This window comes from Dama dama, chromosome 4 (genome assembly GCF_033118175.1).
Source record: "Dama dama isolate Ldn47 chromosome 4, ASM3311817v1, whole genome shotgun sequence".
Classification (NCBI taxonomy): domain Eukaryota; kingdom Metazoa; phylum Chordata; class Mammalia; order Artiodactyla; family Cervidae; genus Dama; species Dama dama.
Window position 1 is genome coordinate 68,655,631 of NC_083684.1, and position 12,269 is coordinate 68,667,899.

Here is a 12,269-nt window from a genome sequence, read left to right on the forward strand (position 1 = left end):
GGACCTTCCCAATAATTGCCAGGAGTTGTCACTAGTCCCCAGGCCTGGATGAGGGTGAGGAGCACTGGGGGTAAGATCTGCTCCTCCCTGGAGACGCCCCAGACTCTCCATGCAGACAGTGTCACCTCCGCTCCAGATGACATGATAATGGCTCCTCTGTAGGGAGATTGGGCCCAGGGACCCCATCCCTATAACTGGGGCCCATCCTGACTGACACTTCCCTGCACAGAGTGTGGAGCCAAGTGCAGGCAGGTGAGTGCTCCCTTGTGTTCAGTCTCAGGGCCGGAAACGGGAGAGCAGGCTCTCCAGCAGGAGAGGCGCTCAGAGCTGTGCTGTCAGCACCTTGGGCAGGACAGGTGCTCCCCAGCCTCGTCCTGAGCTGCCCCGTCCATGCCCTGGCTGGCAGGTGGAAGGTGGGATGTGTATCTGAGTGGGACCAGAGCCGTGAGTTCACTGTAAATCTCCCTCTGAGATTTCTTCCCCATCAGCGTCCTCCATTTACTAAGAAGCCCATCAAAGTCAGTCTTGAATTTCTGGGACAGTGTTTTGGTCTCCAGCATTTCTTCCTCGTTCTTCCTTAGAATTCCCCTCTCCTGCTCTCCTTGCCTCGCTGTTCCTGCAGTGTCTGCTTTATCCACTAGAGCCCTCAGCACAGTGATCATAGCTGATTCATGTTCCAGGTCCGACCCTCCCAACATTCCTGCCATGTCTGCATCTGATGCTCGCTCTGTGTCTTCAAACTGTTTGGGTTGGAGGGGGGGTCTTTTGTTTGTTTTTGCCTATCAATGTGCCTAGGAGTTTTTTCTTGATATCTGGATACATTGTGGTGGGTAAAAAGAACGCCTGTTAAATAAACCTTTAGTGATGTGAATGGAGTGGTTGCCATTTCATTCTCCAAGGGATCTTTGAAACCTGGGGATCAAACCCAGGTCTCCTGCATTGCAGGCAGACCCTTTACCATCTGAGCCACCAGGAAGCCCATGTATAACTCTTACCACCATCTATTCCCAAAACTTCATCATCCCAACAGACCCTTGCTACTCATTAAACAACAACCCCTCTTCCCCTCAGTCAGTGGTAACCTCTATTTTCTGTTTCAATGAATTTGCCTACTCCAGTAACTTTTTAAGTGAAATCATATACTATTTTTCCATCTGTGCCTGGCTTGCTTCATTAAGCATGTTTTCAAGGTCCATCTGTGTTGTAGCATATATCAAATATGCTGCATATTTCCTTTTCACAGATGAATACTATTCCTATCAATATAGGATGACATTTTGCCTATCCACTCATCCACTGATGGACCCATGGGCTGTTTCCACTTACTGGTTACTGGGAACAATGCTGCTGTGAATGATGGTGTGCACATACGCCATCTGTGTTTAGAAATACTGTTTTATTATGAACACATCTATACTCACCTGTTAATATATTGTCCATGGCTGCCTTCCCAGCTGCATAAACACATGGAGTTGCTCACTTGCATCTGGACCTACAAAACCTAAAATACCACTATCTGTCCCTTTACAGAAAAAGTTTGCTGATCTTTGGTCTATATGACGGGATTTCACTCAGAGACAATGGGATTAAACTATAGTGGAATTTTTCTCTTTGAAACAAGGAATGATTTCTGAGATTACCGAGTGATGGGATTTACTAGCAAAAAGGACATTTGTCAGTAGATCTTTAAAAACTCCACAAAAACAAACAAACCAAACTTCTGTTGGTCTAAATTAGAAATAATTGCTGTGGTTACTGTATGATTTCTTAATATATACTTAAAATATTGTCTTTGTTTACCTTTGGCCAATTACCTTGTCTGTCTCTTGACACCTGACTGATCCCTGAACCCTCCCCGGCATGCATGGGCAACGTTTTGCTAAGATGGATCGCACCGCAGAGGCCTGTGGGTGCATGTCCACCCTTATTATGGGGTGGGGCCCCCCTCCCTTTTTGACCCCTGGGAAGCCTTCCTTCTCTTGTACAGACAGGGAAGTCTTCCTTGACCTCAGGCGTGGGCATAGTATCTCTTTACCCCAGCGGGGCTCAGCTTCTGCCACTAGCTTTGTCCTTGGAGTGTGTGCATGAGAATAAACCTTCAGTTTTACTCCACTTGACGAACACCAGCTCTCCAGCCCGGGGGCCCCTCTATCTCCTTCCTCGGGGAGAGGGGAGATTCCACCTCCTACGATGAGGTCTCAGTCGGTCCCTGAGCCTGTGCCTCTGGACTGTGAACCTCCTGTGTCTCCATGGTTTTCTCCCCCTTGAAGGGGACAGCACAGCTAGAGTGGGCTGGAGCTGGGGATTTCCCTTCCCAAGTGAGTCAGGCTCTGTGCGAACCCCAGCTGGTTAGGCTCCAGTTAACTGCCTTCCCAGGAGAGCAGATTCAGGTAAGAAGAACCCAGTGCTACTGTGTGTGGTAATTCTGATGAAATATGAGTTTCAGGTGTGAATAACTGACTCTTGCAACTGTGTTGTAACTAGTTGGGCAGTCTTAAAGCTCACCAGTATTGTGCATTTTCCATTTCATTCTTAATACATGCTTACAAGACGCAGGAATGTCTCTAAGGGGGGAGTGTATCCGCTATTCTGTCTCCGGTCACATTATCATACACTTAGTACAGAGTTTGTAACATCTATTATGCATCACACCGTGTTACTGAACAAGTGATGTGGTTCTTTACTTCTTGGACCTTACATGCTGGTGGAGAATAAGGAAGTGCCAAAATAATAGAAATAAATATAATCGGAGTGAAAAGTGTAACCGGTATCATTCATGTGTGCTCCAGGTTGAGCCCCTCCCGTGGAGCATGACCGTGTCTCCCTTCTCAGAAGAGCAGAAAGCAGGAATTCTTTCCCAGTGTTGGTTCTGTGAGAAGACTGCATATGTCGACACCCACACAGCCCAGTTTCCACTCCAGGCCACTCTGACGTCCTCTCCATGTCTTTTCACAAAGATGCCCTGAGAAATGCAGGGGAAGAGGCTGTGAAAGCCATCTTTCTCTTCCAGGTGGTGGCTGGGGCGCTGGGCAATGCCCTCCTTTTCTCCCGCAGCGTCTCTCCAGTCTTGCTTGGCCACAAGCAGAGACCTGCACAGATGGTTCTGCCACATTTGGCACTGGCCAACCTCCTGGTTCTTCTCTCCCCTGGGGTTCCCCACACAATGGCTGCTTTTGTGTCAAGGAAGCCCCTGTCCAATCTTGGGTGTAAGTTTGTATATTACATCCAGAGAGTGGCTCGCAGTACCACCCTATGCTCCACCTGTGTTCTGACCACCTATCAGTTCTTCACTCTCACCCCCAGGAGAGCGGAGTGGGTGATGCTCAGAGGAAGGGCCCCCAGGGTCACTGGTCCTTCCTGCTGCACCTGCTGGATACTCAGTCTCTTAACGTACATCCTTGTTCCTCTGAAAATCACTGGTCCTCAGGACACACACAACTATACTGATACTTGGGGCAAATGGTTCTGTTCCCCCTCAGCTCCTAACGCAGGCTTTGTCTACCTGTGGTCCGTCTCTGATGCCGTGTTTCTTACCCTCATGGTCTGGTCCAGTGGCTCCATGGTGCTTCTCCTGCTCAGACACCACCAGAGGGTGCAGTATATTCACACCCGCACTGGGCACCACGGATGCCCCCCGGAGACCAGAGCCGCCCACACCATCCTGATGCTGGTGGTCACCTTTGTTGTCGTTTACATACTGAATTCCACTTTTTGTTTTTATATCACTGTTGCTTTAGAGTTTCGTCTGTGGTTGATACAGACTTCTGATGTCTTGGCCTCATGTTTTCCCACTGTTTCCCCCTTTCTGCTGCTTCTGAGGGATCCTAGAACGCCTAGGATCTGCTCTGGAGTTGGTAGAAATAATGCTTAATATGATAAATATCTAGATGCCTTCAATAATAACTAATTCTCTTCTTTAAGTATTGAGTGACTTTTTATTAAAGTATAATAATTGTGACATATCACTTCAGGTCTTACAGCATTATGATTGAATATTTGTATACGTTACAGATGGGTTCAGTAAGTCTAGTTAACATCTACCCACCTCCACACTGTACTGTACTGACGGAAATTTTTTTTTTTGACGGAAATTTTTTATTCTGAAAACTTTGAAGATTGATTCTCTTACCACTTCTCGTCATGTGACACAGTATACGTAACTCCTGAACCACTTGCACATTATATATCCGTGACTTACTCATTTTATAACTCGAAGTTGCTGCTGTTGAAGTCAGCACTGTGCTGTGCTGAGTCACTCAGTCGTGTCCAACTCTGCAACCTCATGGGCTGCAGCTCGCCAGGCTCCTCTGTCCATCAGGATTCTCCAGGCAAGAATACTGGAGTGGGTTTCCAATTCCTCCTCCAGCAATGGAGTATTACATAGCCATAAAAAAGAGTGAAATAATGCCATTTGCAGCAACATGGATAGACCTCAAGAGCACTATGCTAATTGAGATAAACTGCACAGAGAAAGAAAAGTCCTGTGTGACAGCTTCTGTCCATGGAATCTGAAAAAGCCAAACTCATGGAACAGAGAGTTTATAGTGGTTTCCAGGGGCCGGGAGGTCAGGGGGGTGAGGAGTTGTTGGTCAAAGGGCACTGAGCTACAGCTATAAAATGAGTAAGTTCTGAGGATCTGATGCACCGCCTGGGGCCGGGACCTAACAGCCCTGCACTATACACTTACGTATGACAGAAAGTCAGTGAGAGAGTACGTCTTCCCTGTTATCACCACCAGCTGGGAGAAACGTCAGTTCTGTGAGGGGATGGAGGCGTCAACCTTCCTGTGGTAATAATTTCACAGTATATTCCTGTATCAAAGTGCCATGCTGTACGCCTCACACGCACATGTTTTCCGTGTCAGTGACATCTCAGTAGAGCTTCCTGAACCAGTCACGTCGCTGGGCTTTCCCGGTTTCCCAGTGGTTAGGACTTCGCCTTCCATCGCAGGGGGCGCGGGTTCCAGCCCCAGTCGGGGAGCTAAGATCCCACAGGCCTCTCGGACAAAAGTGAAACATGTAAGACGGAAGCAATACTGTTAGAAATTCAGAAAGGACTTTAGAAATGGTCCACATGGGGCGGAGGGGGATCCCTTGAAAAAGAAATAAAGGCCCTGTGGCGTTCTCAGGGCTTCCTGCTGGGGGCGCGCACCGCGTCTGCCGGTCCCAGCCCCGTCACGGGCGCCTGGCAAGCGTCTCCACGCTCCGCGGACCATGGGCCTTGCGATCGGTTAGCGAGTGCTCTGCGGGGAGACGTCCTGAGACTGGGCCCGTGAGCGGCCGCTCGTCCCGGCGCGCCTCCTCCGCTCCCACCCCAGCGCCCTCCCGAGGCAAAACGTCCGCCGTGGTCTCCTTTCAGCCTTCAGCGGCTACTGGCAGGAAAGGAAGAGATCTCCCTTCACCCATGTGTGCGAGCCATCACTCGTTCTTTCCCTCATTCATTCCCACTCATGCCAGATAGACTCCTAAAGCAGCGGGGCCCCAGCAGCCTCTGAAAGCGTGAGGAGACCCGGACGCTGAAGGGCTCTTCACTTGTTTTTTTGTGGAGGATAATCGCTTTACAATTTTGTGGTGGCTTCTGCCATACATCGACGTGAATGGCCACAGGCATACACGTGTCCCCGCCCTCCCGCCTCCCACCCCTCAGGGAGCACTGGGTTGAGCTCCTCGCGTGTCACGTCAGACTCCCCCTGGCTATCTGTGTGACATACGTCAGTGTATATGTTTCAGTGCTACTCTCTCAAGTCATCCCACGTTCTCCTTGCCCCCCTGTGTCCACAAGTCTTGTCTACGTCTGCATCTCTATTCCTGCCCTCTAAGTAGGTTCATCAGTACCATCTTTGTAGGTTCCATATATACGCGTTAATATATGATCTTTGTCTCTTTGTGACTCACTTCACTCTGTGACAGGCTGTAGGTTCAGTCACTTCACTAGAAGTGACTCATGTCCTCCTTTCATCGCTGAGTAATATTCCATCACACACACACACACACACACACACACACACCCATGACTTCTTTATCCGTTCACCTCTCCATGGACACACAGGGCGCTTAAAGCTCCCTCTGAGTCCAGAGCAGGAGAGGAGAGACGTGTTTACGAGGCTGAAGTGTTCAGAATCCTGGTTGTCAAGCAGTTTTCAGCCATCGCTTGTCCTGTGTCATCTGGGGTGGATAACCACAGCCCACACAGCCTCCTGGGGGCGTAGCCAGCACCCAACGAACATCGGTAGGACTGGGTTGAATTAAGCAAGCTGGCAGCGGGTTTCATCCCCAAGTCACATAGCAGAGTCACCTTGTTTGCACTGGGAAGTCCCAGAGGAATCGGGTGGAGAGGGAGGTGGGAGGGGGTATCGGGATGGGGAATACGTGTAAATCTACGGCTGATTCATATCGATGTATGACAAAACCCACTGAAAAAATAAATAAATAAATAAAGGGGAAAAAAAAGCAAGCACATTTCTAACTCAATCGACACAAACGTTATGATGATCAACAGCTTGTTACTGGGCTTCCCTGGTGTCTCAGTGGTAAAGAATTGCCTACCAATGCAGGAGACTCAGGTTCAGTCCCTGAGTCAGGAAGATCCCCTGGAGAAGAAAATGGCAACCCACTCCAGTGTTCTTGCCTGGGAAATTCCATGGACAGAGGAACTTGACGGGCTATAGTCCATGTGGTCGCAAAAGAGTCAAATACAACTGACCAACTGAACAACAAAAAACATGAGTTAGTCATAATTCCTCCAATTAAAAACCAAACTCTAGGGCTTATCCTACCATTCTCCTCTTCTGTGCTTATAATAATTCCACCAACAGTGAGAAACCTGGACCATATCCACCTCAGTCTATGTATCATCTGTTCAAAGGTGGTTTAGATGCTTATTAACCCAATGCCTAACCACCCTGCCTATCTTTTGTCTATATTGTTGGATTAGCCAAAAAGTTCATTTGGGTTTTTCCATACATCTTTCAGAAAAATCCAAATGGACTTTTTAGTCAACCCAAGACATAACTGAAGAGAAAAAACTAATACCTTCTTGTAAGGAGAATAGCTACTGTGAATAAGAATATTTTGTTCCAGTTATAGCCATTTGTGCTGTATATAAAAACATTCACCTACTCAGGGTCCAAGATTGCCGGGAGAAATATCAGTAACCTCAGATATGCAGATGATACCACCCTTATGACAGAAAGCAAGAAAAACTAAAGAGCTTCTTGATCAAAGTGAAAGAGGAGAGTGAAAAGTTGACTTAAAGCTCAACATTCAGAAAACTAAGATCATGGCATCCGGTCCCATCACTTCATGGCAAATAGATGGGGAAACAGTGGAAACAGTGGCAGACTGTATTTTGGGGGGGTTCCAAAATCACTGCAAATGGTGACTTCTGCCATGAAATTTAAAGATGCTTACTCGTTGGAAGGAAAGTTATGACCAACCTAGGCAGCATATTAAAAAGCAGAGACATTACTTTGCCAACAAAGGTCCATCTAGTCAAGGCTATGGTTTTTTCAGTAGTCATGTATGGATGTGAGAGTTGAACTATAAAGAAAGCTGAGTGCTGAAGAATTGATGCTTTTGAACCATGGTTTGGAGAAGACTCTTGAGAGTTCCTTGGACTTCAAGGAGATCCAAGCAGTTCATCGTAAAGGAAATAAGTCTGGAATATTCATTGGAGGGACTGATGTTGAAGCTGAAACTCCAATATTTTGGCCACCTGATGGGAAAAACTGACTCATTGGAAAAGACCCTTATGCCGGGAAAGATTGAGGGCCTGAGGAGAAGGGGACGACAAAAGGATGAGATGGTTGGATGGCATTACCGACTCAATGGACTCAATGGGTTTGGGTGAACTCCAGGAGTTGATGGTAGACAGGGAGACCAGGCATGCTGCGGTTCATGGGGTCACAAAGAGTCAGACACAACTGAGCGACTGAACTGAACTATACTGAACAGTGTCCAAGTAAGTTTCCCCAAGAAAATTCCTGTTTGGGGAAGAAGTGGAATCACAGAAGTAAAGTGAACCAGCTATGTGTGCCTTTGCAGTAAAGGTGAAGAAGATGCTTATAGGGTGGTGTTTGGGGTCCTTGACCTGAAAGGTGACAGTGGATGGGACCTTCGGTGTTGACAGTTCCTTATCCTAAATGGTGACTTGAGAAGACTCTGAATCAGTCCTAAAAGAAATGAAGACATGAACATATGCCCATTAAGAAACAAAAGACAGCAAAAAAGAACAACTTCTCAGTGGAAAGCCTGTTGGAAACCCATGGGGATGTGTGGTTGGCCCAAGGGCGGGGGCATTTTGGATCATCACATGGGGTGGGTGTTGGGCAGTGGGAGCACTATATACAAGGAGGTGCTTGAGGCAAATCTCTTTAAATACATTTTTATTCTTTTTAATTATGAAAGTATAATGACATATTTACAGGAGACCTGGAAAATACAGAGCAAGGTTACATATAGTTCCACTATATATTACAATTATTTTTAAGTGGATAAATTAAGATTTTTTTATTTGGAGTTTCAATATCAAAAATTAATAGAATGAATATACAAAGAAGTAGAAAGATAGAGTAGATCTGAAGAGCACTGTGAGCCAATTCAACATAATTAAGATTTGCATAATTTTCACACAGCAACAGGGTACAAATTCGATTCAAGTTCCCATAGACTGTAAACCAGGAGACACTGGAATATATCCTGGCACATAAAACAAGGTGCACAAATGTCATGGTCTAAAGGTATTGACATCATACAGAGTCTGTTCTCTTACCACTGTGGAGTTATGTTAGAAATCAATGTCAAACGATATTTGAAAACAACCCACATATTTGCTGGGGGAAATTGAGGGCAGGAGGAGAAGGGGGCGACAGAGGATGAGGTGGTTGAATGGCATCAGTGACTCAGTGGACATGAGTTTGAGCAAACTCCAGGAGACGGTGGAGGACGGGGATGCCTGCTGTGCTGCAGTCCATGGGGCCGCAGAGCCAGAGACGACGGAGTGACGGGACAGCAACACACATTTTCACGGCAACGTGACATTTACCAAGAGAGATCTTCGACTTGGCCATCAAAAGCCACGTGAGGCAGATTTTTATAAAGCAGCAGCGAGTGGATGTTGTAGAGTTACGGGCTGTGTGGTCTCTGCCACACCTATTAAGGCCGCCTTTGCAGGTAGACACCGCCCACAGACAAAGTGAAAACAGGTGTGACTGCGTCCCTGCGCAGCGCTGGAATAACTGTCCCAATAAAAGGCATCATCCTCCCGTGGAGGCCTGGGGGCATCAGGGATCCACAGCATTTTGAGGTGGGAATGATGGCTTCAAAATGGGCTGCTTTCCTGATTAGAAAAAGAGCTCCGGCCGTAAAGAGCAGGAATCAGGGAGCGTGAAGTCACTGGAGCCAGATTCCTGACCGGGATGGAGCTCAGGGCTGCGACGATGACGAGATGACGCCGCCCCAAGGAGCACGCCCAGGAGAAGTGACTGGTGCACCTTCGCCTGCCCCTTTAATGCCCAGTTATGCTTTCTCAGCTCTGATTTTCCACAGAGGACACAGGAGTGTTTCCACCTGAGGTCTGGCTGTGCAGTGAGGATCTTTAATTGCTTAATCACCCGAGGGGGATGAACAGCACGAGGGATAAAACCGGCTCCTCCCGGGACACACGCCACGCTCGCTGTGCAGACAGCGTGGCCGACCCAGCCGCTGTGGGTGTGGTGGCATCTGGGGGGACAGCAGGTCTGGGGACCCCGTCCCTGTAACTGTGGACTCACCAGCCCCTGGCCCACCCTGGTCGAAGTTCCCTGCACAGAGCCCTGGAGCCAGGTCCAGGCAGGTGTGCGCTTCCTCATGTTCAGTCTCAGGGCAGAAAACAGACAGGACAGAGGAAGTCTCGGAGAGGACCGTGGAGCTGTGTCTGGGCGCCGGCCTTGGGCAGGACACGTGCTGACCCTGCCTCACTCTGCGTGTCCACACCCGGGCTCCGGCTGGACGACGGGGCGACTTAGGGAGCAGAGAGGGGGGTTTTCAGTGGGGTCCTAGGAGGATTTACTGTAAGCGAGCTTCAAGTCAGGACTTTTGCTGAGAAAGAAGGTTTTTAAAATGAGATTCGCTGCGACTACAGTAAAACCTAGCACTCTGGAGTCCCAGGGAGTCTGCAGGGAATCATAATTCAGAGGAGAGCTCAGACAGATGGATGTCTGCATTTCCTCCATCTGCTGTGGGAGATGTTGGGGAAGAGGCAGAGGGGAGGCCCCCCGAGTGCAGACGCTGAGGGCAGAGCATCTGTGAGCAGTGCCCGTCCTCACACGGCTCTCAGGGCACTGGGGACAGGGGACAGAGGAGGAAGAGAAACAACAGTGTGAGTGTTGTCCTGAGACTAAGAGCAAGGCTTGGTCGTGGTGACTGAGGATGACCAGCAGGTGTGCATGACCAGGTGAAACCAACTGACTGGAGTCTGAGGAGCAGCGAGGCGAGTGAAGTGGGGGGAGAGGGGGTTCCAGGAGGAGGGGGAATAGGAGTTGCTGTGATGAAGCCAAAACGTATTTCTTGCTTTTTTTTAAGGAAAGTAAATTCAGCTGGACTTAGAAAAAGGATGCAGGGACAGCAGAGCTGCAGAGCAAAATGAGTTTCCTGAGCGAGAACATCCTCACGTTCCTACCAACAATAAGTAACGAAATGAATGTGTTCTTTTCAGAAAACCGACTCTTGGTTTTGTTGACGTTTTCTGTTGTTTCTCTGCTTTCCATTGTGCTCACTTCTGCACTAGTCTTTGTTATTTCCTTCCTCCTGCTAACTTTGGGCTTAGTTTGTTCTTTTTAGTTTTGTGACATATGAAGTTTAAGTTTTTTTTCCAGTTTTTTTTTTTGCTCTTATTACTTGTATTTTTAAATTTTAAGAAACAATCTTCTCTTTATCAGTAATTAGAAATTACTTATTTCAGTAACTAGAGACAATGCATGTAAGTTTATACTGATACCCACAGAACCTTAGTCTTCCTTGGGAAATTTAGCATTACTGTGGCTTCTTTCTTTCTAAAATGTTTTTCAGAAAATGAATCCCCTTGAAGAATGTTTTGCATTACACAGACTAGTTTATGTTATGTTGGAAAGTTACATTTCAAACAAAAATGTTTGTAGTTGAAAGCAATCCCAGTGTTTGCTGTACTGGTCAGTAGTATTCAGCATATTCCTGTATATAGTTCCAATATCCCGTATGTGTTATTCCAGTATCCTGTATATAGTTGTTATGCTAAAAATCTGCCTCTTAACTTTTCCAGCTTACAAAACTGGTCCCTACAGAACTCACCTAAAAAAAATCAGGTCGTTATTTTCTCTCTCCCCAGCCACTAGTATCCACCATTTTACGTTAATGTTATATATATTTGACGACTTATATACCACATGTGTGTGGAATTCTAAAGCACTTGTGTGTGTGTGGCATGTTTATTTCACTGGAATATTGCCTTCGAGTTTTATCCATGTTGTTCCTTCCTTTTAAAGGCTGAATAAAATTCCATTGAGCTTTTACACTGATTTTATTTATCCATTAGTCAGAAGGTCAACATTTGCATTGCTTTCATCTCTTCACTGTTGGAAAAGTGCCGCTATGAACATGAGTTTGCACATGTCTCTTCAAGCCTCTGCTTTCTGTTATTTTGGACGCGTCCCTAGAATTTGGATGGCTTGGTCCTGTGCTGTTTCTAGTTTCGATTTTTTGCAGATCTGCTGTGTGTTTTCCATCGTGATTGCTGCATTTTATAAAGTTAACAACAGCGCACAAGTGTTTGAATGTCTCCTCCTCCTCCAAAACAGTTGTTATTTTCTGGTTTTTTTTCAAGAGTAACTATGCTAATTTGTGTAAGATAATGTCTTATTTTGATTTTGTTTTGCATTTAGCTAAAAATTCGTCATCTTAAGCACCTTCTCATTTTCTGGTTGCCCATTTGTGTATCCTTTTTAGAAAAATGTCTATTTAAGATCATTTGGGCATTTGTTAATCAGGTCGTTTGTCTTTAGTTAAGTTGCAGGAGTTCTTTATATATCTTAGATATATTTAATATATTTATTAACACCTTATCAGATATGTGAATTGCAAGCATTTTATCCTGTTTTGTAAGTTTATTTCACTCTGTTGACTATGTCCTTTGACTCACAGCAGTTTTGAGGTTGATGTGGTCTCATTCGGGGTTTGTTTGTTTTTTTTTGGCTGTGCTGGCTCTTCGTTGCTGCAGACAGGTACCTGAATATGCTGCCCACACCATTCTGATGCTGA

General features: G+C 46.6%; 1 protein-coding gene across 1 annotated transcript; it reads left to right on the forward strand.

Annotated features, from left to right (window-relative positions):
- Positions 1-2,941: 2,941 nt before the first annotated feature.
- LOC133052023 (vomeronasal type-1 receptor 4-like) lies at positions 2,942-3,871 on the forward strand. Its single transcript, XM_061136745.1, has one exon. It carries the CDS (start codon positions 2,942-2,944, stop codon positions 3,869-3,871), a length of 930 nt encoding a protein of 309 aa, XP_060992728.1.
- The last annotated feature ends 8,398 nt before the right edge of the window (positions 3,872-12,269 follow it).